The sequence below is a fragment of the Lonchura striata genome, chromosome 15, assembly GCF_046129695.1.
Source record: "Lonchura striata isolate bLonStr1 chromosome 15, bLonStr1.mat, whole genome shotgun sequence".
NCBI lineage: Eukaryota > Metazoa > Chordata > Aves > Passeriformes > Estrildidae > Lonchura > Lonchura striata.
The window spans coordinates 13,765,760-13,791,653 of NC_134617.1; the positions used below are offsets into that span (position 1 = coordinate 13,765,760).

At 41.7% G+C, this 25,894-nt stretch overlaps 1 protein-coding gene across 1 annotated transcript in view; it reads left to right on the top strand.

The window, feature by feature from the left end:
- TENM2 (teneurin transmembrane protein 2) overlaps nt 1-25,894 on the top strand; it is a 616,146-nt gene that overhangs the window by 557,142 nt on the left and 33,110 nt on the right. Inside the window, exons 17-22 of the mRNA XM_021528631.3 lie at nt 4,142-4,288; nt 15,976-16,186; nt 21,069-21,188; nt 23,076-23,337; nt 24,023-24,290; nt 25,448-25,591. Of these exons, the coding sequence (XP_021384306.1) occupies nt 4,142-4,288; nt 15,976-16,186; nt 21,069-21,188; nt 23,076-23,337; nt 24,023-24,290; nt 25,448-25,591 (1,152 nt within the window). The remainder of the gene's footprint in view (nt 1-4,141; nt 4,289-15,975; nt 16,187-21,068; nt 21,189-23,075; nt 23,338-24,022; nt 24,291-25,447; nt 25,592-25,894) is intronic.

Here is a 25,894-nt window from a genome sequence, read left to right on the forward strand (position 1 = left end):
AAATAAAAAGCATAATTTTATTTTCAATGTTGCTAGGTACCTCATTCCATGTACCTCATTTATTATTTTCTAGATAGCTGTAGGCATACCAGCAGCTCACTGAAGGAATGAACAGAAAATATGGAAACAGTGATTATCCTCTAAAATCCAAATTAAATAGGCTATTGTCATTACTGCTTTTATGTCATTTCTCTAAATTCTTTAGGTACCATCATATCCCAGACTACTTTTATTTGCTCCAGTTCTGTAGTTAACAGCTGTAATGAGAAGATGAGAATTGAAATGTAATTTAAATGTTCCCCTTGAAACTTGTGTGCATCCTGTGAGTGAGGAAACACTGTGCTGTAGAACATACTCTTCACTGCAGGGCTTCTTCACCCACAGGACCACCTGATCCAGCCTCAGCTGAAGTCACTGGAAAGGCTCCAGTGACTGCCAGAGGCTTGGGATGAGGATGTGTGAAATGAGGTCATGTGGAAAGATAAACACGAGATATCATATTCCAGCTGTAGCTGTGCACATGTGCACTAAATGGGGAGAGCTGCTGGGAGCCCAGTCTGCTGGGAGATGCTGTTTGGAGAATAAATGGCTGATGGCACAGGATCTGAAGGACTCAACAACATAAGCTCTTGATTCACTTCTATTTTTCCATGTACAAACTGAGAGGCTAAAAGCATAATACTTTTCTCTAAGTGGCTCTGAGATACCACTTAGATTTTTTTTTCCCTTCATCTCTCCTATTCTCTTTTTTTTTTTTCTTTTAATTACACTAAGAGGCTACCTCTTCTATTAGAGTTTGGAAACTTTAAAAAGAGAAAGGTTTCTCTACCTTCTCTTTCCCTGGCTGCCCTTTCCCTTTCTTTTTGCAGAAAGATTTGCCCCACCATAAAGTGGGAGTTCTGATGATTCTGACTAAAACCACAAATTGGTTGGGCAAACTTTATGGTTTAGTTTACTTAAAATGTTTGTTTTGGAGTTTAAAGTAGTTTATGCAATGGAAAATCTGTACATGTGTGGGGAGCTGGACATGTGTACTTGTATACTCGAAGTTTGGGAATACCAGAGTAAAAAGGAAATCTGTGCAGAATTTATCCAAAATTGGATTAGAATTCTTGGTGTACTGCCTACATACTGGAAATTAATTTTTTGAGTTCAAAAATGAACTATAACCTCATGATTTAATTTCAGAATAATTTCACTATAGTTGAAAATTGGAAACAGCTTAGCTACAGGCTCAACAAGGACAATGGAATTCAGCACGATCCATTTTTGAACCAAGCACAGTTCATATTTTGGTTTTTGCTTTCATAGTGATTCTCACTCTGATATCTCTCATATGCTCGTAACAGATTCCTGGTGCAACACTGGAAAACGTACTGAAATGTTTCTTGCTGTTTTATTGTGAATTTATATGTACCTGTAGTAAAGTTCTCAGCTTCCAATTCCACAGGCAAGCTGGAGATAGAGAGGAGGGAGGCTGCTTTAGTGTTTCACCTTTAGCAGCAGCTAGAAAAGTGTGAGACACTCAAACTGCTGTTGCCTGTGCTCTGTGAATAAATAGGTTGTCAATCTAGCACTTTAAACAAGCACTTTCTTCTTTTTTAACCTTGCTTCTTGACATTTTCCATTAAGCATACTGTAATGGAAAAGATGAGGAGAATTTCTCTACACACCAGGAATAGCAACCTGTCTGCTTAGCACCGAGGGCCCTTTGCTGTGTGGTGACTGAGAGCTTCATCCCACGCTGGATTGCTGCTTGAGATGAGATGCTGATAGCCCTTCCCTGTGTGGCTGTGGCTGCCTGGCTCTGCGGGAATTCCCCAGGCAAGCCAGGAGGCAGCACACTGCTGAGTGTGGCTGCAGAGTGCAGGCAGGCTCTGCCAAAGCACCGAGAGCTGGGTGTGCTCCCTGCAGTCAGCAAAGGCCATCTGTCCAGCTGTGCCACTGAGCCTTGGCTCTGAAGGCTCCTCAGGCAGGCACTTTGTCACCTTGTCCACTCTCCAAACCCCTCGATGGCCACCGAGCCCATGAGATATGTGGAAATCCAGTGTGTGCAGAAGGTGTTCATCAGTAATAATCGCTGCTCACAGGCACCTGTAGGAAGATTTAAATAGAGATAGGCAGTGCAATTCCTAAATATAAACCTTTTTTAGAATAAAACTATTCTTACTGCATCATAATGGAGCTCTGTTTTCTGGTTAATCTAACAGGCTAGAATGCTATATCAATACATTCTTGAAGAAAGGCAAAACCAGAAATCCATATATGCACATAGGCATGTACAGAGACATAACCATGCAAAATACCTAATTGGTTGTCCATTACTTAAAGCTGTTTCAAAGCTAATTCATCATTAACTTAACAGATCTTTTAAGGAAGATGTTATTGTCCAAGCACTTGGATCTTATTGTAGTGTACTGCTGTTCCTTCCCTTCCTTCTGATATTTATGCTGCTCAAACACCAGGTCTGTCTTTGGAAGGCTGCAGTTAAATAAGCTCTGTGGAGGTGGCATCGTGTTTCCTAGCAACACCATGTCTGTGGCAGTGATGCTGCCTTCCCTCTCCTCTCTAAACGCAAAGTCATGTCCATTAATCCCCAGCTGCACTTAAAACTTTTCAGGGATTTTGCTAGCTCCCTACTGTTCATGTTTTCATTTTGCTCAGACGCTGCAAGGCAAACTGCTCCAGTGATTTAATTCTTGTCAGTGCCTCAGTAGAAAACCAACCACATGGGCATATTCACAATTACTATTTGGTTTTCATTTAAAACAAATAATTTGTCCTACACTGTGATGCCTCCCCTCAAACATTATAATTTTGGTCATTCAAACAACCTGACAAATGGAAGAGATAAGCTAAATGTCTTGAAAATCTATTACCTGTGCTGTAAAAGTAACAGATTTTTTTAAGCTAAGATATGTAGTGGCAAAATAACCCTAAATTTAAGTGAAAGAGGCTTTTTTTTTTTTTTTTTTAATACACAGCAGCATTGAAATAAAATTTGTAGGACTTGTTTCTATCTGCCAACAGCTCTCTGTGTAACATGAACTGAATAGTCTTTGACCTCTTGTGATACCAGCTGTGTGAGTTCCAGGGGTATCACTTTGTTGTATGGAAGCTCCTGCAGCATTGTGAGAATGAGTCTGGGGTCAGAGAAACTGCTCTCTGACTTCACCTGCCTACAGCCAAGGCAGCTGGGAGGAGCAGGAGGAGACCAGCTCAGAGCTGTGGCTTTCTGAACAGGTTTGTAAAGGCACACACCTATTGTCAGGGACACAGCCTTCTCCTCCTGCTCAGATGCACAAAGAGGTGCACAGAAAATACCTGTGCTTGTGTGGATTGGGTGTTGATGGGTTTGGTTGTATTTGCCAAGGCTGCAGTTTGGTTTTCTTACCTTTTTTTTCCATAATGAATATTCAGTAAGATACAGTAATGTCTCTTGAGACTCATTTACTTACAGGAGAAAGGAGTTCAGGTATTCTATCACCTATGGACATTTGTTAGAACATGTAAGCAGCTTAGCTAATTAATATTTTTGTTCCTAATTTGGCTCTTGCTGTACAATAAGTCATGTCATATTTACAGTCAACTGAAAACACTCATCTTTGAGTGTTCTCAAATCTCTTCTAATATCTCATCCCTTCTAATATGTTTTTCAGAAAGTGTAAGATGTGATACCAAAATATAAGTAAACTTAGTGTTAAATAAGTAGGTATTCTAAAATTACCATCAATGAAGGAAAATATGAATTAATTTATTTAAATAAATAAAAGTATCTATGTAATCTTTGTGTTTAGACTCATTCTGGAGAGTGATGCAACATTCAGTACAAAAAGTCCGCTGAGCATTGACGAGCTTGTTGAAGATGTTCTCCTTCATGTGTATACACATACAGTGGGAAAAATAAGAGACGGATCTTCTGTCAGCAGACTGTCATTTCTATCAGCTTTAGGGCCTTTAGAAGGTTCTTAAAACGTGCTAGAGCAGGTAGGGCTCCTAGCTAGATGCCCATTTCTCCAGGTGCCCCCTTCCTCTCCGCGTGTTCCCGGCGGCAGGACGAGCCTTTTTGTCTGCACAGTAGCGGGACCTGAGCGCGGCGGGAGGGATGCCCGGGGCTCACCTTGTCGCTTTGTGCCCGCAGATGGCTGCCCGGACCTGTGCAATGGCAACGGGAGGTGCACGCTGGGCCAGAACAGCTGGCAGTGCGTCTGCCAGAGCGGCTGGAGGGGGCCGGGATGCAGCGTGGCCATGGAGACCGCCTGTGCCGACAGCAAGGACAACGAGGGAGGTGAGCGGAGCCTCCTCCGGCCCGGGCGGCGCAGGGGCTGCGGGCGGGGTCGCGCTTCGCTCCGGCGGGCGGGACGCGGGGACCCGGCTCGGCGCCAGCCCGGCCCCGCTGAGCTGCGGGCTGCTGGGGGGCACCGGGGCTCCCTGTGCCCCTCGGAGCCCTGGCACAGCCACCGTGCTGGCCTTGTCCTCTCCTGGGCATAGCCCCTGCCAGGCTGTCCCTCAGCCCCTGCCAGGCTGTCCCTCAGCCCCGCCAGGATGTCCCTTGCTGTCCACAGCCTCTGCCAGGCTGTCCCTTGCTGGGCATAGCCCCTGCCAGGCTGTCCCTCAGCCCCGCCAGGCTGTCCCTCAGCCCCGCCAGGCTGTCCCTTGCTGTCCCTCAGCCCCGCCAGGCTGTCCCTCTCTGTCCTTCAGCCCCTGCCAGGCTGTCCCTTGCTGGGCATAGCCCCTGCCAGGATGTCCCTCAGCCCCGCCAGGCTGTCCCTCTCTGTCCTCAGCCCTGCCAGGCTGTCCCTTGCTGGGCATAGCCCCTGCCAGGATGTCCCTCAGCCCCGCCAGGCTGTCCCTCTCTGTCCTCAGCCCTGCCAGGCTGTCCCTTGCTGGGCATAGCCCCTGCCAGGCTGTCCCTCAGCCCTGCCAGGCTGTCCCTCTCTGTCCCTCAGCCCCGCCAGGCTGTCCCTCTCTGTCCTTCAGCCCCTGCCAGGCTGTCCCTTGCTGGGCATAGCCCCTGCCAGGCTGTCCCTCAGCCCTGCCAGGCTGTCCCTCTCTGTCCCTCAGCCCCGCCAGGCTGTCCCTCTCTGTCCTTCAGCCCCTGCCAGGCTGTCCCTTGATGGGCATAGCCCCTGCCAGGCTGTCCCTCAGCCCCACCAGGCTGTCCCTTGCTGGGCATAGCCCCTGCCAGGATGTCCCTTGCTGTCCTCAGCCCCTGCCAGGATGTCCCTTGCTGTCCTCAGCCCTTGCCAGGATGTCCCTCAGCCCTGCCAGGCTGTCCCTTGCTGTCCTCAGCCCTGCCAGGCTGTCCCTTGCTGTCCTCAGCCCCTACCAGATTGTCCCTCTCTGTCCCTCAGCCCTGCCAGGCTGTCCCTTGCTGTCCCTCAGCCCCTACCACATTGTCCCTCTCTGTCCCTCAGCCCCACCAGGCTGTCCCTTGCTGTCCCACTGCACAATCCACGCTCCAGGCTCTGCAGGGCTGGGCGAGCTGTGCTCAGTGAGCATGTAGGGTAAGGGGCTGACATCCCTGCTCTGCTTTCCCTGCCCTTTGTCAGGCATATCCTTATTAAATATAGGACGTGTCCTGTGTTTCCCTTCAAATATGCTTTTCTGAGTTTTGTTGAACCTTCCATGGTGGCCTGATAGCAGTTCTGACATGTTATGCTTTCTAAAGATTGGTTAATTTGCTCCTTCATTTAAAGAAACTTTCTTATTCCTTTCAATATAATGTCTTTAGTTAGTCACATAGATTCTTTTTCATGTGCTTCTGCTTTCTGCTACAAACCAAGCATCAGACACAGCTTTTTTCCTTGAGACTCCTTCTCTTTCCTTTGGCCAATAATTAAGCTAAAGAAAACATCCGCTGTTTGCTGATTAATAAATATTTTATAAATGTATTTCCTAAAACTGCAAAGCAACATTGAGCTGTATCAAGGGTAAAATTGTCATTAGGCTGAGTGCTTTAATTTAAGTCCCAAACTGAGGAACAGGTGTATTTGGTTTTGATTACATGATATTAACCACACCTGAATATCATAAACTTGTTTTCATTTGTAAATCCTCTTGTTAGTTCCTTGGTTTCACATGCTCAGTGCTTACAAAAGTATTTTAGAAGTTCAAAAGCTGTTTCAGAGAACTAGAACTTGCTTTATAGCTGTTACTGAATTATAGAAAGCAGATTCTAACTGCCAGAGTACATTAATTGGTTTTTAAGTATACAACAAAACCCACTAAACTTGTGTTAATATTCAGTGTAAGAAACTAAAAGGTGAAATGCTTAGGTTTGCAGTTTTTACATGCTTTGAAGATTATAAAGGGAAATTTGAAAACGGATGTATTATTAGAATTTCCTCAAAGAAAAGAAAAAGGTTGGAAATGTTATTAGAAAAATTGGAATAAGAGGTTTGTTTATCTATCCAGAACATTATTTTGCATTTGTAAAACAGGCAGACAAGCATGGGAGAAAATAACCAGTGACATTATTGAGCTGCTCATCCTAATGAAAAATTGTAGAATTGTAAAACTTATTCAAGGAGGGTAAACAGGAGCTCATCAGAGTTAAAGAATACAGAAAGAATTGTCATACAACAGATACATAATATTATTAATTAATAATTACTGCAGAATTGTATATCCCATTATCATGTGAGTTGCATGGATTTTGGTTTACCATAGTAAAGCACCTGAAAGAAAATTAGTTGGTCTAGCTGAAGGCTGGAAAGGCTTAGGGGAGAACTCTCCAGATGTTCTCAGTGTTTGCATTGTAAGTAATTTTTTTCCAGAGACTAGAGAGGTTACTGGTCACTGGTTCTTGTGAGCGTAAATAGTTTGAAAATTTAAGCTTGATCCAAGATCCAAACAACCTGAGAAGTCCCTTTTACCCCCACGTTTTCACATGGGGTTTCTTTGATAAAGGTGGAAATTGGTCTCTTGTCTTCTGACCCTTTGCTCAGCACTTTAATTCGATGATCATTCCTGCTCTTAATAGTCTCATTAATTCCCATGGAATGTTTACATAAGGGAGCTCATCACCTGTTCAGCTGCTGTTTCTCCACAAGCTTCCCAGGCATTCCTGACAGACCAGAGGCACTCTGAGCCACGCTGTGTTTCCTGCACACAGCTGCCCTCGGGCTGTGCCACTGCAGTGCTCTCAGTCTCTCCCATGCCTCGGTGGTTTGTGCTGCTGTAGTTTGCTCAATTATATTTTGGGGTTCAGATTCCTCTGAGATGTCCTGGGGTTCTGTCCCATGTGAGCTGTGAGGACAGAGGCATTGTCCTGACCACCAGTTTGTCAAATTCACAAGAACTACAACAAAACTCAAAACCAAATATAATGTTAATCACTTAATGATTAATATCTCAGAATACAGTGCTGCCTTTGCCTAAGATGTGCTGCTCTGCACATATCTGCTTCCAGGAATCTGTCCTCTGAGCTCTGTGTTCATAGGGGAGTTTGCAGGAATGGAGAGGCTGGAAGGGCTGTGTGTGTTCTGTGCTTCAAGCTGCACCTTTATGTAATTGTGACTCTCTATATAAAGAAACAAAATTAAGTTTTCTCATTAGACAAAGCTGAAAAGTGTACTATGGGAATCAATAGTAAAGATCCAGCTAGTTACCAGAATGCGAGGTTTCACATAAAATGCAAGTTTATTGGAAGTTAAAGAAATTGCCTCTTCTCCCAGTCACTCTTTTCATTTGAAACTCAGCTGAGTTTATTTGCAGCAAAGTGTTGAACTCATTTGCTGCTCCATTACCAACATTGCTCTGTTAACATAAGCAAGTAGTTGTGGGGTAGTACAGAACACACAAGCTGTTCTTTTGGAAGGCAGTGGGGTAGCTAAAAATACTTTTCTTTTTCCTTTTTCCTAAATGAGGTCTTTTCTGGACAGTTGAGCCTCCATCTCTGCATGTTGTTAAAATACAATTCCTTCAGCATGTCACTGAAAGGGAACTATAATTTCCTGTCTTCTGTGGCAGCAGATTTAACATATTTTGGAGCTTTTTCCCCTGTTCAGCCATTCTTATTGCAATTGTATCTCACAATCAGATTCAAAGGCCTTGGGCCAAGTCTTCATTTTATGGATGTCAAGGAGAGCTTTGCCACTGACTCCAGAGGGTTTCTCATTTGTCCTGCTTTGTCTTATTATCTGCCACAATGCAAACTCCATACCATAGTTCAAAAAGAGAAAAATGAAAGATTATACTTAATATTTTCTTTCCATTTTAGATAAATGTCCTTTCATTGGTTTATTCCTAGAAGAGGCAGATGAGTCCCCCTCTCTTTTAGACTTACAAATCTTCATTTTAAATGAGATGTCAGTGTGGATTACTGGCATAAATAAAATGTGATTCCAGAGCAGTGAGAGGAGAGAGTCTCCAAAGCTGCTTTCTCCTCTTAGGGCTGTTCAGGGTGAATGATCTGAGGTAACACTGGGAAATTCACCTGCTTTTGTCCTCACTGGCACATGTCAAATCAAGATATGGGCTTAACTAGGTCTGGAGGTGCCCAAGGCCAGTTTGGAGGGGCTTGGAGCAACCTGGGATAGTGGAAGGTGTCCCTACCCGTGGCAGGGGTGGAACTGGATGAGCTGTAAGGTCCCTTCCAACCCAAACCAGCCTGTGATTCTATGATTCATAATGAACATGTTTAGGGTTACTATGGTGCACATGCTACTTTGCTGAAAAAAACTTGAAAGTCTCCTATTTATCTTTTTGGGTTTGTTTGTTTCTTTGTTTGGTTTTGATGGTTTGTTTGTTTTAATAATTTCTCTGTAAGGACAAAGCCTAACTGAAAAGTAAAGGGATCCTGGCATGAACTAACTTTTAACATTTCTCTAAATTGGAAAGTGCTTCTGTTTTCCAAACCATGTTTGGATTACATAATTTGCTCACTGTGGCTGCTTCTAAAGCTAATATCTTCCCTTAATCAGTCCCTCAGTAATCTAATCATTATTAAGCATCTTTTGGAGGGATTAGAAATAGCTTTATTTTAAGACCTGTAATTGTGATTACAATATATAATCCCCCTAATAGACACGTATAACCCATTTAATTCACCATGGCTTTATTTTAGGAAATTAAGGCATTACTGATGGTATTTTGAGGAATGGGAGAGGATATGCTACTTTTTATATTCCTATTTCTTTTGGCATATTGCACAAGGAAATCACTACTGTGGCTGTTTATACCCATCATTTTGCAATAACTATTTTATAATAATTTGCTTGGTCCTAAATAGAAAAATGTTTTTAGTATCTCAAAGCAGACTCCTTAAATTACTTATGTTTAACTGAATTTCACTTTAGACTTCGCAGCACTTCCAGCTGCAAGAGACAATGGGATACGCAGCAAAACTGAGATGTCTTTCCTAAAATATAGTTTCACTAAATGTTGGATGCAGTTGATATCCATCACATTTGAGGAATCTTTGTCCTGAGTGTTTTAGGATAATTTGGGTGAGAGATTTAAGAATCCTGTCCCCTGCAGAGGCAGCCTTGGCACAGGCCCATATTGCCCACTGAGGTTGCTCTTTCTAGGCTTTTCTTTTCCTTCTTTCTCTCTTCTCCTGCCTATCTGTTCAAATTTACTCATTTTTATATTTTTTATTAACGAGAGAGATAAATTATGTAATCTCAGAGAAAGACAAACAGGAAATAAGCAAAGTTTTGCTAAATTTGTTTGTTTTGTATTTGACCAGGATGGAGAAGGCAGGTGCAGGCAGGTTAAAAAGAAATAATTTTTTTAAAAAGCTTAAATGAAATCACTGCTTCTATCACTTCCCAGATCACATTTCTCCTCACAATATAATTATCTGGACTAAAATTGGTAGGAGAAGGAAAGGAAGCAACCAACAGCAGTATAGAATACTAAGCCAAATAGAAATGAGGGATTTCTTATTTGTTATGCAAAGTGGCACATTCTTTTTAAAATACATTTTAATTTCTTTTCCACTTGGCTTTCCAAAGAGAGATGTGCACCTCTCGGAAGGCAAATTTTGCCCTTCAGTTTGTTACTCTATATCTTTAACCCCACCAGGAAGTACAGTTGGTAATTCTGTTTGGCACAATACATTAAAGATAATGAATTAGAGAAAGCCAACTATGTGCTCCAGTATGAAATCTCTTCAATTCACAAGAAAAATGCATTTCTAGTGAAGTTCACTGTCAGGACAGTGCACTTGACTGATTGAAAGGCTGTTTATTTGAGTTGTCTTAGAAAACTCATCTCCAAAATTAGACAGAAGGAAAATAGAAAGAAAAGAGAAGTGTCTTCCTGCAATAAACATTTAGAAAAAAATTGCTTTTAGAAAATTACAAATCCTGTGACTTGATACTGCATCAGGCTCGTGACATTTAAGATAATACAAGTATTTCACAGCACAAAAGCAAATCATGTAATTTAGCTTGCCTCAACAAGCATTGCCTCAGCAGGGGTCTCTAATTCAGCACAGACAAAAGATTTTATGAAGTTCTCAATATAAATACCCAGAATACTCTTGGCACAGAAAATACCTTCCCAGAGCCTGTACAATAGTCAGTTGTGGAACATTAAATGCAATCAGGAGCTGAAATCTGTAGTGGATGGGGGCCAGAGCGAGTCACGTGGGCTCGGGTATAAAATCTGTATCAAGAGTAGGCACTCAAATTTTGACAAGAGCTAATGAGTGTGCTTGTATGTGATTGTGTTACAGCTTCATGTCAGCCTCTAATCGCCTTTACACACATTAGCCAGCTTATCCCTCCCCGTCCCTCTCGGGATGTGGGCTACGATAACTCACTCTCAAAACTGGGGAGGAGGAAAAGCAAGGAGCTCAGAGCCTGCAAATTCCACGGTTTGAAAAGGCACCAGCATCCCTGTAGGTGTCCATGTACACTGGAGCTGGGCAAACATTGTTTTTCAAGGTTGTTCTCACCTTGTAGCCTTTTGGGTCAGCCTGGCTCTGAGCAAGGAGTGGTTTGGAGCTGGAGCATCAATTACCCACAGGTTCTGAGGGCCCCAAGCTGGAGCTACACCTGCAGTGGGTTCCTGCAGCTGCTGCTCTCAGGAATGAGGCTTTTCCTGCCTGCCAGAGCTCCAGCAGCACAGGATCCCAAGTGGGCCAGGGAAGTGGGGCGGGTGCTTCACCACTCTCACTTCCAGGGTGTTTTAAAACCTCAGTGGGGAGGATTTTGGGTATTCAAGGCACAACCAATCTCCAGATTCATTCTACTTTACCACAATTTGGGATTTACAATCCAGTTTGTCCTGAAAGATAGTTTGGTTTACAAAAATACTCTGTTGTGCTCATAGTTAGGTACAAAAGCCAGTGTTGTAATGAATATCCTGATAGTTTACAGGGAGTCTTTACAGGGCTGGAGCAGGAATAGAAGCATTCCCTTTCTTGTTAGCACCAGGAACTTCTGAGGAATTATTTTGAATGATACATGCCAATATAGATAACAGTAATTAGATGATGCTACAAAAGTGTGAAAATTTGGGTTAAATATTAGATAAACTTCCTGGTAATAAGATATTCTGGGCTGTGGCATAGCCTGGCTGTGGAAGCAGTTTTGCATGCAGTTTTAGAGCTCAATTAATATATTTCTGTGTTGGCAGAGAAGGCCTACTCTTTTGATAATCTGATAGAGCATCTCTAATTCTTTCACCTTGGGTATATTAATACTGCACATAATTAAAATCAGTTCATGATAAATTAACTAATTTGCCCTTAGAGTGATCAAAGACCCTTTTGCCCTCAGGGTTTGTAGTAGCTGCTGTTCCCCCCACTCCCTACCTCCATTTTAATCATCAGTCTGAAATGTTTATTGGAAAAAGAAAAATTTCCAGGAATTAGGCTCTGAAAGTCCCCAGCTCCTGCAGCTAGTGAAGTGTAAGGATGCCCTCTGCTGAGCGTGGGCTCAGGAGTTTTGGGTGGAAGCAGAGTTGTCCCTTGCTGGGTACAGAAAGCATTGGCTCAGCAAGTTGGATGTCAGGTCAAAGTTCACTCATTCTGATGTGCATCGTGAATTGAACCTGAAGCACAACCTGCAAGTAATTGAAGAAATGTGGAAACTGTAGATAATTTACATATATAGCTCAAACATCAACTTTCTGCAGAAAGGTGTAGCACCTTTCTAGTTCTGCAATCCAATAACCTGGACATGGTGAGAAATATATTCAGTGATGCTGGAACACTGATGCTAAGAGGTTCTAAATACATTAGAACAGGAGTGTGGTAAAATATATCACTGTTCCTCCTGAGAGCTTTTTTAGTCCTTCTAATGATGGTCAAGAGGAACACAATCTTAAGACAGTCATAAATATGAAATGCAGGAGTAGGTTAATCTACTTTCAAGTACTTCTTTGAAGTTTTCTCTATGCTGTGTAATGAAGTCTGCCAAAAAGTTTGTGGAACAGTTCACATAAAGTTGAAAAATGTGTGGATCCGTTAGCCAAGTGAACTGTTCAAGAGATGTACCATGTCACTTGCTGTATTTCTGGAAAGATTTGGGAATTCAGAAAAACCACAAACACCAATGGAGAGCTAATCCTGTGCTGCCACTTTAAATCAGATCAAAATTTCCTATTTCTCTCATCTCAGTTAAGGCCAAGTCAGGACTTGTGTTGGTCTCAGATTGTTGGAGGAGGTTCAGGAGCATCTTAGCTCCCTCTCCCATCACCTCCCTTTAGCATGCAGAGTATCAGAGAGGTCACTGCCCACTTAAAACTCAGCTGTGTGTGCCATGAAAAGCAGCAGCATTTTGGTGTGGAAAGTGGTGAGGGTTTGTCATTGAATGAATCATATAAATAATTCAGCATATCTGAGAAAATTTGGAGGATGACAAGCTCTGAAATATATATTAAAACCCACAGTACTGAATTCTAATTAAAATTTATGTTAATAGCAGAATTTTCTTTTACAGAAGGTACTTTTTTTCTAACTCTGGTTTTAATCAGCTGAGTCTAATGCAAATAAATGATTCTGTAACAATTTACTTCATATATAAGAGTACAGGATGGCTGGGGAAATGGGCTGAGAGAAACCTCAGGAAGTGCAAGGTCCTGCACCTGAGGAAGAACAACCCCAGGCACAAATGTCACTCGTGTCACTTTGTCCAATGACTGAGCAGTGGAGTAGGGTGCCCAGTGAGGCTGTGGAGTTCCATCCTTGAAGACATTTCAAAAGCTGTGTGGGCACCCTTGGCAACCAGCATCTGGTAGCCTTGCTTGAGCAGGGGGTCGGGCCTAATCACCTCCAGAGGTCCTTGCCAATCTCAACCATTCTGTGATAATGGTCCAGATAGCAAATTAGGCAAAAGTGAGCTACAAACAGATGTATTCTTACAGTAACCACTACTCTTTCATGCATGGAGGCAGAGATTTCAGAGCAGCAAAGTCAATAGGAGCAGCAGCTGTGGATGTGAGCAGCACAGTGGTGTGTAAGCCTGATAGCAAGCAGCAGTGCCCAGGGCCTGGCTGTGTGTGCTGAACAGACCCAGACCTCGCTGCTGCTGCTGCAACAAGCTGGATCAGCTAGTTCACATGAGGTGAAAATATCCTAAATCCTGAATCTTGCCATCTGAGGATAAATTATTACAGGGGAGTATAGCCATATAAGTAATAATGTTTGAAAAAGTAAATTGTGTTATGTTCTGTGGCTGTCTTTTCTAAATATTGTTTTAAGCATCTGAAAGCATCTGAGTCTGACTTCACAGAACTGCAGCAAAACCTTCTTACATGGAAGGAATCACAGGCAGGTTTTTCCCTGTTGTTGAATGGAGATGTTTCCAGCCTCCCAGGTCCTGAACTGGCAATTCAGAACAGTTTGATTGCCTGCTTGATTGTTTGTGAGATAACGGCGAGATTGGCAGTGGCAGGGTAATTTACTGAAGATTGCAATGTCAGACAATATCCAAGGGGGCTCGTGAGCATAAAGATGTGATTCACATGAGTGACAGGAGCCTGAGGGATTGATATGCCCATTCCAAGTTCATGGTGTCATCACAAGTGTTTGGCTACAGCATCCCATAATCGGCTGCATGATGAGGGCATTACAGGCAGAACTTGTGCTCACCTCTAATAACAACTATGGCCAAAATATGGAGCAGCTTGAATAGGTAAATGTAAATTTGTCAGAGGGAGTGATTTATGTCCTGTGGTTTGCCTCTGTTATTTCTAGTGTGTTGATAGGATTTCCTTGTCTGGTGGTCATCTGAGAAACACAACTGAGTGGACTTAACAGGGGGCAAAGCTCAGTTCATAGTTGTAGAGGTCTCACAGGCTGGGGGAGAAGCTGAGGAATTCTCAGAGCTTAACAGGAAAACTGCCTTGAGTTATACCCTGAAGCTAATGATGTCCTCAGAACGATTATATAAAGTGGGGAGAAAATTAGCTGTAGCAAAACAGAAAGATCCTGCAGCCTTTTTGGACAGAATTTCAAGATGAATGGAGCTCTTAATGTGAATAGGCGAGTGACCTTAAAGCAACATATAGCTCTCACAACAAGGTAGTTTGTCTGACTTAAATCCCCTTAGAGGCCCCAGTGAAACATTGTCAGCGTAACTTGGCAATTTTGTTTTTAAATCAGGTCAGGCACAGTCATTTCAGGCACACAAAATGGGTTGGAAATAAAAGGCTAATTGTAAAATAAGAAAGTTTTTTGTAGTTTTAGATTGATTTTTTTCCTTTAGGTTGTTGTTTTTCCAGTTATCACTGTGCTGGTCTATTGTGCACTTGAAAATCCTGAAAATGCATGAGTCATGATCTTACCCTAAGGTACTTTTGTCTGCTTCCATACTGGAATGCTCTCTCTTATGTGTGATTTGAATATATGCCCAGGCCATATTTGTATTCAAAAATCAGATTGATACACCTTGGGAAGTTTTACAGACATAAGTAGATTGCAGATTGAACTCCTGATTCTTGCCAGAGTAGATGAACAAAAGTCTCTAAATTTTTTAAGATGATAATATTCTAAAGCAAATGGTTAATAATTTCTAAATCATAGCAAAACTCCATTGAGAGAACATATTTCAGTTTAATAATAATACCAAATGAAGAGATGATGTTAGAATCGTTACTGTACATGCTAAAATTGTTATTTATCTAAGCATACAGATTGACCTCTCCCTTGATTCCCTTTTAATTTCTGGTGTCAAAATTCTCTTTTTTCTTAAAAATGCATATGAAAAAATATTCATTATAGATAACCTGATCTGTAATATGATGATTTAACCCACCAATTTTGTGACTGATCCTTCCAAGTATGCACACTTGAAAGGATTTGAATGTTTTTTGATGCAGAAAACATCTGGGTCAATCACTGCATCCAAGTAGAGCTGGAGCTTGACCAGAGCCTGAACTCTAATTGGAGGATATCACTTAACACATTTTAAAACAAAACTCTTAGAAACAGCAGTTATGAGTAAAAAACATTAGGGTTACAAACCAATCAAACCTGGCACACAGGTTGTGAGCCAGGTATCCACGGGATGTGGGAGTTCCAGCAGCCCTTCCCTAGGAACTGCCAAAATAGCTACAGTGTAATTTGTATTTTACTTAGGTAATGAGAATTTTGTCATCCCCATCTCCTCTTAGCTCCTCAAACAGAACAAATAAAATCAAATAGCATAATTCTCAAGATAAAAAACAAACAAACAAACAAACAAACAAACCAAACAAGCAAATAACTTAAACAGAAATCCTTAATTGTTTCAACTTCCTTTTGCCTAATTTCAGCCCTTGACAGATTCCTTGAGATTTATCCTCATTTAATGCAGATTTACATTAATTGTAGTGGTTTTTAAGCAGTGTGCTCAAAAGCCTCATCTTCATGGCAGGATGACTGCCATCCTCATTCAGGTTGACTGAATTACCAGGTTTGGGGCATGGGATGGTATGAAGAGTGAACTTTAACAGTTTTTCCCAGTGCTTTAAGCTCTCCATGGGTATTGCTGCTGCACAGCTCAGTGCTGGATCTCAGTGCCTGTTACCTTTCAGATGGGCTGGTGGACTGCCTGGACCCTGACTGCTGCCTGCAGGCCACCTGCCAGAACAGCCTGCTGTGCCGGGGCTCGCGGGACCCGCTGGACGTCATCCCGCAGAGCCACGCCGGAGCTCCCGCCGTCCGCTCCTTCTACGACCGCATCAAGCTGCTGGTGGGCAAGGACAGCACCCACATCATCCCTGGGGAAAATCCCTTCAACAGCAGGTGAGAAAGCCCCTTCAACAGCAGGGAGCAGCTGGGAACGTGACACCTGTCTGGCTTTGAAAAGACAGGTGTCAGCTAAGGAAAGCAGGAGCCTCCCCTGAAATGGAAAATGTAAGCCCCCTCCCTCTGAATTTTTTTAATTTTGAAATTAAGGGACAAAGATATGGGAATAGGAATAACGGTTCTTTACTAGGAAAATTAAAATGCAAATGCAATAGTACAAAAACCAGAAAACAAACCCCTGCCAGAGTCAGAGCAGGCCCTATCCCCCTGTGGGTCAGGGAGGTGGCTCAGCCCCATCCCAGGGGGGCTCAGCCCTCCTGCAGTGCCAGCTGTGCTTCTGCTGGAGCAGGATCCTGGGCAAGGGGGGAGTTTTCCTTGGAGCTCCAGGGCTGGGGGAGATGGGCCTGGGCTCCTCTGGGAATGCAGGGGGAAGGAAGCTGCTCCTCTGGGAATGCAGTGGGGATAAAGCTGCTCCTCTGGGAATGCAGGGGGAAGGAAGCTGCTCCTCTGGGAATGCAGGGGGAAGAAAGCTGCTCCTCTGGGAATGCAGTGGGGATAAAGCTGCTCCTCTGGGAATGCAGGGGGAAGGAAGCTGCTCCTCTGGGAATGCAGGGGGAAGAAAGCTGCTCCTCTGGGAATGCAGTGGGGATAAAGCTGCTCCTCTGGGAATGCAGGGGGAAGAAAGCTGCTCCCCTGGGAATGCAGTGGGGATAAAGCTGCTCCTCTGGGAATGCAGGGGGAAGGAAGCTGCTCCTCTGGGAATGCAGGGGGAAGAAAGCTGCTCCTCTGGGAATGCAGGGGGAAGAAAGCTGCTCCTCTGGGAATGCAGGGGGCAAAGGCTGCTGTGCTGTTCCCAGGTCAGATTGGATCCAGGTAGGAATTCTTGGCTCCTCCCCTGGGCACAGCATCTCCCCATGGATGATGGAATTTTCTCAGCCATGCTAATGGGACACTCACTGGCCATGAACAGAAGAGATCTCCTAAGGGAGGATTGACTGTGGGAGGGATAAAGAAAAAACTACCCAATGAGCAGAAGATACCTGCCCCACCTCTGACAGATAGGAAGATAATACACACCCCCATTTCCAGCCTAAGACACTCCAGATCTGTGCATTGCCAGTGATTCTATTTGTGGCTTTACAGGAGCTGCTGCTTGCAGGTGCTTCATCTCAGGCATTGATCACACTAATACCATGCTGGTGCAGTTTATGAGGTGGCCTCTTATTTTATAATAGAGTTTTATTAGCATTTTAACAGTGTGGCAACACCCAGAAGGTTTCTTCCACTGAGTAGGAGCTTCTGAGGTTTATATTTTATGAAGACTGCAGTCTAGAAAAAGGAAAAACACTAACTAGATTCCAGTTCATTTTTAATGTAGTGCCATTAGCACAAATTTCAATAATGGAATAGCATTCCAAATAATTTTAAAAATCCATTGATTGATGGAGTTTTATTATTTATTCCTTACATAAAACAATTTTACTTGTAGCATTGATCCACCTGACTAGGTTTTCTTTTTCTTCTTTTTTTTTCTTTTTCTATGTGTGTTTTCCAAGATTATTAATTATATATTTGCAATTAATCTAAAAGCCAGCACTTCATTAATTAATATTTAATGCCATTGTATACTTACAAGAAGACTGATATTTATCAATATTATATAAATAGGTCTCCATGGAAAGATGCTAAGAAATTGATCAGTATATTATTTATGTTCATATCACCAAAGTTAAGACTGAAGCTAAGACTTCATTTGAGATAACACCCAAAGGATTGCACTTCATTACGGGAAATTGTTTTCTCAGTCAGGATCCCATTACAGGCTTAGTGGGTGATGTAGAACATGCCCCTAAATATTTGTCTGTGAAAAGAGGATCATAATGTTTCTGGATGCACCAGGCAGATCCCCATTGTACTCACCCCTATGCTGCACACAATCATTTCCATATTCCATATTCCATCAGGAAACCCCTGTTGGATCCTACTCTATGTAATACAGATTTTATGCTTTCTATAAAATACTCCATGCATACACACATGGAGTTGTTAAAAAAAATGGGGGGAAAATTGTTCTCTTTTCACCTAAATTTGTGGTGGATTTTCTTTTTTAATCCTGAAAGTGTTCAAGGCCAGGTTGAATGGGGATTGGAGCAGCCTGATCTAGTGGAAAATGACCTTACCCATGGCAGGGGGTTGGAACAAAATTATCTTTAAGGTCCTTTCAAACCCATTCTATGATTCTATGAATTAGTGCTCTAAACTAAACAGGAACTGAGCATTTCAATCCTGAGGCTCCTTTTAAAAAAAAACCCTAATTGGAAACTTTTGATCTTTTTTTATATTCCTGATGGTAGGAGTCTCAGTTCTGTTTTATTCATCTGAGCTACACTGCAGATTTTCATATATCTTTGCAAATGACCTATTAGTGATGTTAAAATTTGCCTTCACCTTTAGTTTTGAAGGTACTTCCAATAATTCTATGGCTCAGCTGCTAATTTTGGTACCAATTTCGGCAAATCTAATGGGTAGTGTCAAATTTTAAGTTTTGGAACTGATGGGTTTGTCTTTTAAAAGTGCCACAAAGTCACACTCCCAACTTTTCCATATTCTGAAACTGCCATTGTCTCAAAAAGTAGCTCCTGTGTTTGTAAGCTGTCTGCTTATCTCAGTCTGTTGTTCCATTGAAAGACATGAAAAAGTGGGACATAATAATCGTTTGGGGTTTTTTCCAGTCTTAGTTTAAGAAAAAAAAAAGTTTTCTACTACTTTGCTGAAAGAATAAATAATAAAATGCATTGATTGCTAAAATAGGTAAATCTCAATTATTTTTTTGCTGTGCAGAAACAAGATTAAGTTATGTTTTCAGGGGAAAAAAAGCTATTTGTTTTTATATATTTAAATTCCTTGATAAAAAAAATATATATATAATTCCTGTATAAGTTCAATTTTTCTGTTACACTTTTAAAATATTACCAAAGATGATTGTGTGACTATTAGCCAAAACATTGTTTCTTATAAATCCATATTTTAGCTACATTTTAGCTTATTCTAATATCCATTGTGTTCCTTATTTAGAATTTTAGAAATGAAAAGGAATAATATTGACCAAAACATTTTAATTCAAGTTATTTCCTAAAATATTAAAATTGAAGGTGGAAAAAAATTAAGTCATGGGCATTATTAGTTTTCTTCTGCCATCTGGCAATTTCTTTCTAAATCTACTTTCTGCACAGTTTCCCTAGAGAAGCTTGAGTGACTTTTTTCCTGCAACTATTTCTGTGTGTTTGTCACATAAAATAATTCAAGCAAAATGAATAATGCCAAAACAATTATCTTGGTCCAATGTGTTCCCAAGCAGATTTTTCTCAACAGGTTTCAATTTATATTAAATTCCATATTCTGTTACAAAATGTTGATTTAGCAAATTAAAAATTGACCTGACAGGTCAAGAAGCACTTGAAAGTCCTAAAAGGAAAGTAACAGAAATGGTTCGTTTTTACTTATTAGATTTTTTAAATGTAATATCAAAGAAAATATTGCACTCTCTCTGGAATAAAAATTTGAGGAAGTAGTTGTCAAATGGGCAATATAATACAGTTAAAAAGGTACCTCACAGCCGCTGAACATCTCAGAGTGGGCAGAAAAGAGCTGCAAACCATCCCTGGTGTGAGCGATGGGAGGAGCAGATCTGTGCCAGGGCCCTCCCAGAGCCCAGCAGCGTTTGTCATGTCCAGCCACGCTCAGCCCAGGTGGATCCCCCTGCCCAGCTCACACATGCCTGCCTCAGGGTGCCGTGCCTGGAGCCTGCTGAGCTCTGGGAGCAGCCCCAGTCCTGCTGGGAAGGGCTCTTCCCTTCTGTCAGCAGAGAGATGGAGGCTCGTGCTGGAGGCACAATGAATAGATACATCTTTTCACCCATGACTACAGCAAAGTGCAATTTTACAATCCCTGAGATTATGGGTTAAGAGGACTTCACCTTCTCCTTGTTTTCACCTTCTCCGGTTTTCACATTTCCAGTGTAGCAATGGAAGCCATCTACCAAGAGCTTTTCCTTTTCCATTTCCCTTTTACCACACAGCTTCCCCCTCCCCAGTCTGCTTCTCTTAGGGTTCAGGGAAAGGAGCCAGGGGCTGGAACCTCCTCTCCAGCTGGGAGCAGCAGCACTTTGTGCCTGCTGTGCACTTAGCAGCAGCAGAGCACGTGCCAAAGAGAAAAAACTGACTGTGCCTCTTAGAGGAATAGCTCATCTTCATCTCCCTTAGGTTAAACAAAGCTGCTTATCCTGCTGGCCAAAGAAATGCTTTGTCTTGCCTGTGTGTAAAGCTGGACTTTAAACCAAATCTTCCTCTTGGCAAAGTGCAAGCAAACATTCCAAACCAGGCTGGAATGCAGTGTACAGACATCAGTCATTCCCTAAGATGAGGGAATTTGAACCTTGATGTGAAGAATTGGTCATATAAAACAGAGATGTGGCATGTGGCATTGCTCTGTGTTTTTCAAGTGTGTTTTGGCACCCAAAGGTGTGGTACTGTACCCTGCAGGGAGGTTTTGGAGTTTCAGTGTGGCTGTAGGGGCACAGCTCCGGCCTGGCTGAATGGGAGGGAGCTTTGTACTCTGCAAAGCCTCATTAGACAATGAGGCAAGAAAAGCACTGACTGCCATTCTGTGTACACTTCTCACTGCATAAACAAGCATTTTCTTGATTTAGGTGTATAGAGGGAGCTGGGCAATATTGTGGTCCCTGAGTATTCTAAAATCCTTTGGACTAAAACTGTGTTTAGAGTAAATGAGGTACAGGTGTTCTACTACTTCACTTATAAATGACATAACCTTGCTTTTGTAATTAGCTTTAATACCTTTAATTCTCTTTTTTTTTCAGTCTTGTGTCACTCATAAGAGGCCAAGTGGTGACTACAGATGGGACTCCTCTAGTTGGGGTCAACGTGTCGTTTGTCAAGTATCCAAAGTATGGCTACACCATCACTCGCCAGGATGGCACGTGAGTGTCCCTGCTCCACGGAGCCCCTGTGTGCTGAGGAGTGTCTTTGCTGATTAACAGATGGTGTGATCTAATGGAACCATGTGGTACCAGGCATTGCCTGCCTCCCAGGGCAAAGAGCTATTAAGTAAACACAAAAGTAATTTTTCACACGGCATTTTGAATACTAAGTGCATGTAAATACGAGCAGGCTGACTTCTGATAATGACGTGTTAGCAGGCAGACTCCTTTCAAATAAATTGTTCTGTATCTATGAAAACATTTGTGGGCTGCAGCAATATCCAGCTGAGACAAGAAATATTTGATTTTAAAATGCAGAGCAGGCTAACACTTCTAGAAAAAAGGAAAGCATCATTATAGAATAGTATATTTTGTTAAAATTTCCCTTCTGTTTCTCTTTGCTTTTGAAGATACATTCTCTTTTGAGTTTCTTCAGGGTAGAATGTAATCAAAAGATTCTAATTGAATATATTTAGACAATTTCCTGCTGTGCAAAGAAGTGCTTTTGCCCCCTTGTATCAGCTTATTTGAAATGCACACAAATTCAGATAAACACAAGTCAGTGTGTCATGGTTTATCTGGTTTACTGGCTCTGGTAACTAAAATAGTTTATCTGACACAGGCATTGTAAACATTTGCCATTTTATCTTGATCTTGCATAAAAACAATAGAATTTATATAATTAATAGGAGTCAACTGAACTATAGGGAGTATTTAAACTCCATAATTTCCAGAATATTAATCTATTATAATAAAAGTATAACGTTGATTTCAGTGGTTTGAAATTCTAGTAAATGGTGAACTGAACAATATTTAAATCTGCATAGATTATTGGCATGATTGAGTAATTTGTTACGTTGCCAGCATTTACATAGAACTGATACTTGTTTCTGTTGTCAGAACAACCTGGAAGCATTTCTCCTTTAAGCCAGGTTTCAAATGCCTGTCCAGCTCCACATTACTGCTGTGATTGTGTAGGGCTTGGAAGTAAACACCTAATTTCTCTGAAAAATGATAGATGAGTTATCTTAGGGACAGGAATTCTTACCTGTAGAACATTTTTCATTACTGTTCTCTTACTGCTATATGTCCCAGTCTATGTTTGATGGACCGGATCTTTTAGGAAAGGGATAATTCAATGTCCTGCTCAGAATGCACTTGGCTTCTCTGCTGTTTCCTTATAAAGGTGACTTGTAATAATAAATGTGGTGGTTTGTTTGTTGGGTGTTTTTTAATTATTTGATACAGATGTTACAATTTTATCAGAATGAGTTTTGTCCTAGTGACTTTAAATCATTGCTTGTCTTGGCTGGTTTTCAGCTGTTTAGTTGCTACAGGTTCACATCCCATTATTGATCATTTGAACCATGACATTTAAAACATAATCATGGTCTGCTCACTCTCCCCACCTCCGGTGGTGTGGGGAAAGAACCACCAGGGTAAAAGTAAGAAAAATCTGGCATTGAGATAAAAACAGTTTAATAACTGGAATAATAATTATAAAAACTGAGCAGCTTTTCCCCTAGCTTATATAATGACAGTAGCACTGTGTGATCTGGGGTATCCCTCAGTTCAGTTGGGGTCAGGTCTCCCAGCTGTGTCCCCTCCTAGCTCCCATTCTGCTCCCTGGTGGGATGAGGAGGAAAGGCCCTGACTCTGTGTAAGCACTGTTCTGCTATAATAAAAGCATCCCTGTGTTTTCAACATCATTCTCATCCTGAATCCAAAACTCAGCACTCCACCAACTACTAGGAATAAACTCTATCCCAGCCAAAATCAGACAGATACCCATCACTGTTGGTATGCCTCTATAGCTGTGTCATTAGCCAGGAATGTGATTACTGGAATTGCTCAGTCTTGTCACTTCTAAAGGCCACACTTTTCTAGGTTTGACTTGGTTGCAAATGGTGGAGCCTCCCTGACGCTGCACTTTGAACGGGCCCCGTTTATGAGCCAGGAAAGGACAGTGTGGCTGCCGTGGAACAGCTTCTATGCCATGGACACACTTGTGATGAAGACAGAGGAGAACTCCATTCCCAGCTGTGACCTCAGCGGGTTTGTCCGCCCTGACCCAGTCATCATTTCATCACCACTTTCAACTTTCTTTAGTGACGCTCCCAGCCGCAATCCCATTGTGCCAGAAACCCAGGTAAGAGCAGTGTGAGTGAACAGGGCAGAGAAATCAGTGCTCAGGTGGCAGTTCTGACCTGAGCACAGGGCCACCATGTGTCCCCTGAAATTGCTACAGCAAATGTCTCTGCAGTGCTGCACTGGTTCTGGCAGCTACCAGGTTTTCTAATGAGGGCTGCAGGAGATATCCCAGTTTTATGTCACCCAGACACATTTATCTTTAATCAGCTTGCACACTCCCATTGTCATACAATATATCAAGTATATCTGTGTATTTCAGTTGCCAGCTTAGGTGTTTCAAGAGAATTTTGCCAAGGCTTGGCATGTGCTGCTGACCACAGACTGTTTCCTGATTTCTTACTTAGGACAAAAGCAAACTCTATTGGTGCTATTTCTTCACTGCTGTATTCAGTTAGGCTTTTTATTCTGTTAGTGGAAATTGTGGGTTCCTGTGATATTTCTTATGTTTCCCTTGCATATAGCTTGCAGCAAAAATGTTTGTGCTTATTTGCCCTTTTGCCAGCAGTGGGCTCTTAAAAAGATGTACACGACACCAAATAATTATTTGTCAGAAATGTCAACTGAACCGTATTGGTTTGAGGACATCCGCTCTCAGTAAAAGACATTAAGTTCTTAGGAATACACAAGGTGATAGATTAAGTAAAAATGATTAATGTAAAGTGTTTGATCTCTTTCCTTCCCAGGTTCTTCATGAAGAAATTGAGATCCCTGGCTCTAATATAAAGCTCAGCTACTTGAGTTCCCGCACTGCTGGATACAAATCCTTACTGAAGATCATCATGACTCAGACACTGGTGCCACTGAATCTGATCAAAGTTCATTTGATGGTAGCAGTAGAAGGGCATTTGTTCCAAAAATCTTTTCAGGCATCTCCCAACTTGGCATATACATTTATCTGGGACAAAACAGATGCCTATGGTCAGAAGGTTTATGGGTTGTCAGATGCCGTAGGTAAGTCAGCATATACAAGCTCCAAAACCTTCCAAGTAACACCTATAATTCTAAATAAGAAAACTGCAAACTTCCTTATGGAGGTCTCATGTAGACTGAACAGTTCATGTCTGCCTGACAAAATTTATCTTTCTATTATGGTTCTTTTGCACATTCAAAATCATATTCAGAGGGTCTAAACTCCGTTTACATGCCTGGGTTTCCTGCTCAGTACCTGACTTAGAAGGTTTAGACCAGGCAATAGGAAAAACTGGCCACAGGAACTTAGGTGAAACCTAATCCATCATTACAATTTTATTTTCTTTACTTATAAAATGATCCTCATGCTGGACTGGCTGGCAGTCTGCAGTGCATTTGAGTTTTCACACATACCCTTATTGTAGTCTCTTGTGGTATAACACATTTGAAATGAAAATGCTGTTCCTCTAATGCTGTTCAGTCTTGTAGTTCTACAGCTATTTTTAGTTAGCTTGGTTCTAGTGGGTGGGAAGAAGAGTGATCATCATAATATTTTTCAGTTTTCATTGACTGTCTGAATAATTTTAATACAACAGTGTTGAAAATGAGCATCAGAGCTGTGCCAGTGTGGAAAGAGCACCTTTTTTTAAAAAAAAATATTATTTATTTTCTATATTTTCTAAATTCTTCTTTGCTATAGCTTTTCTTTCTTATGACATTGCATGGGATATTGCTTTCCTGTGTAATGCTTCCAGTATAATTGTGCTTAAATGCACATGAAGTTTTCACTGCCCTTTGATAAATGGTATGTTAAATGAATATGCTAAATAAATGCTGTGAACACCTGGCAAATTAAGAATTTATCTTGTCCTGCTATCTGATATTTTTAATTATTTATTATAATTTTACTATATTTTAAAAAATTTATTTCTTACTCTCCTCCCAGCAAACCCATCACTTCCCAGTGTGAGCTATTAAAATAGAAGTGATCAGATCCCTGCAGAGTACATGTGAATGAAGTTTCAAATTTGTGTCTAGTCAAAGATCTGAATATAATATTGTAGAATAAAAGTGAGAAATATAATCACTCCATCTTCTTGAGGAGGCTGGGGGACTGGAATACTTGATGACTTGAATGTGCTCTGGACATTTAATTCAGGGTTTCTTCAGCAAGTATATTAGATTTTATTTCATTTCAGTGTCTGTAGGATTTGAATATGAGACTTGCCCCAGTCTCATTTTATGGGAGAAGAGGACAGCACTGCTGCAAGGATTTGAACTAGATCCCTCAAACTTAGGAGGATGGTCTCTGGATAAACATCATGTGCTTAATGTCAAGAGTGGTGAGTTAGTTCATTACATGTGTTTGCTGCCCTACAGGCAGTTTTTATTTTCATTATACTTACACTTCCAAAAATGTGATTTCCCCACTCCTAATTTCATCTTTAGCTCAGTAAGGTATGAGGCATATTGCAGTTGTCAGAAAATTTTTGTAGAATTTCATTACTTTTTTACTGTTCTGCACAGCCTGAATTGCTTAAAGTCCTAATCTTTACCCTCTATTCTGTTTTTTTGTTTATTCCCCTGTAATATCTTTCTGTCTTCCCTGTTTTTCTCATGTTAACCACATCTGTTTCTGGTTCCTT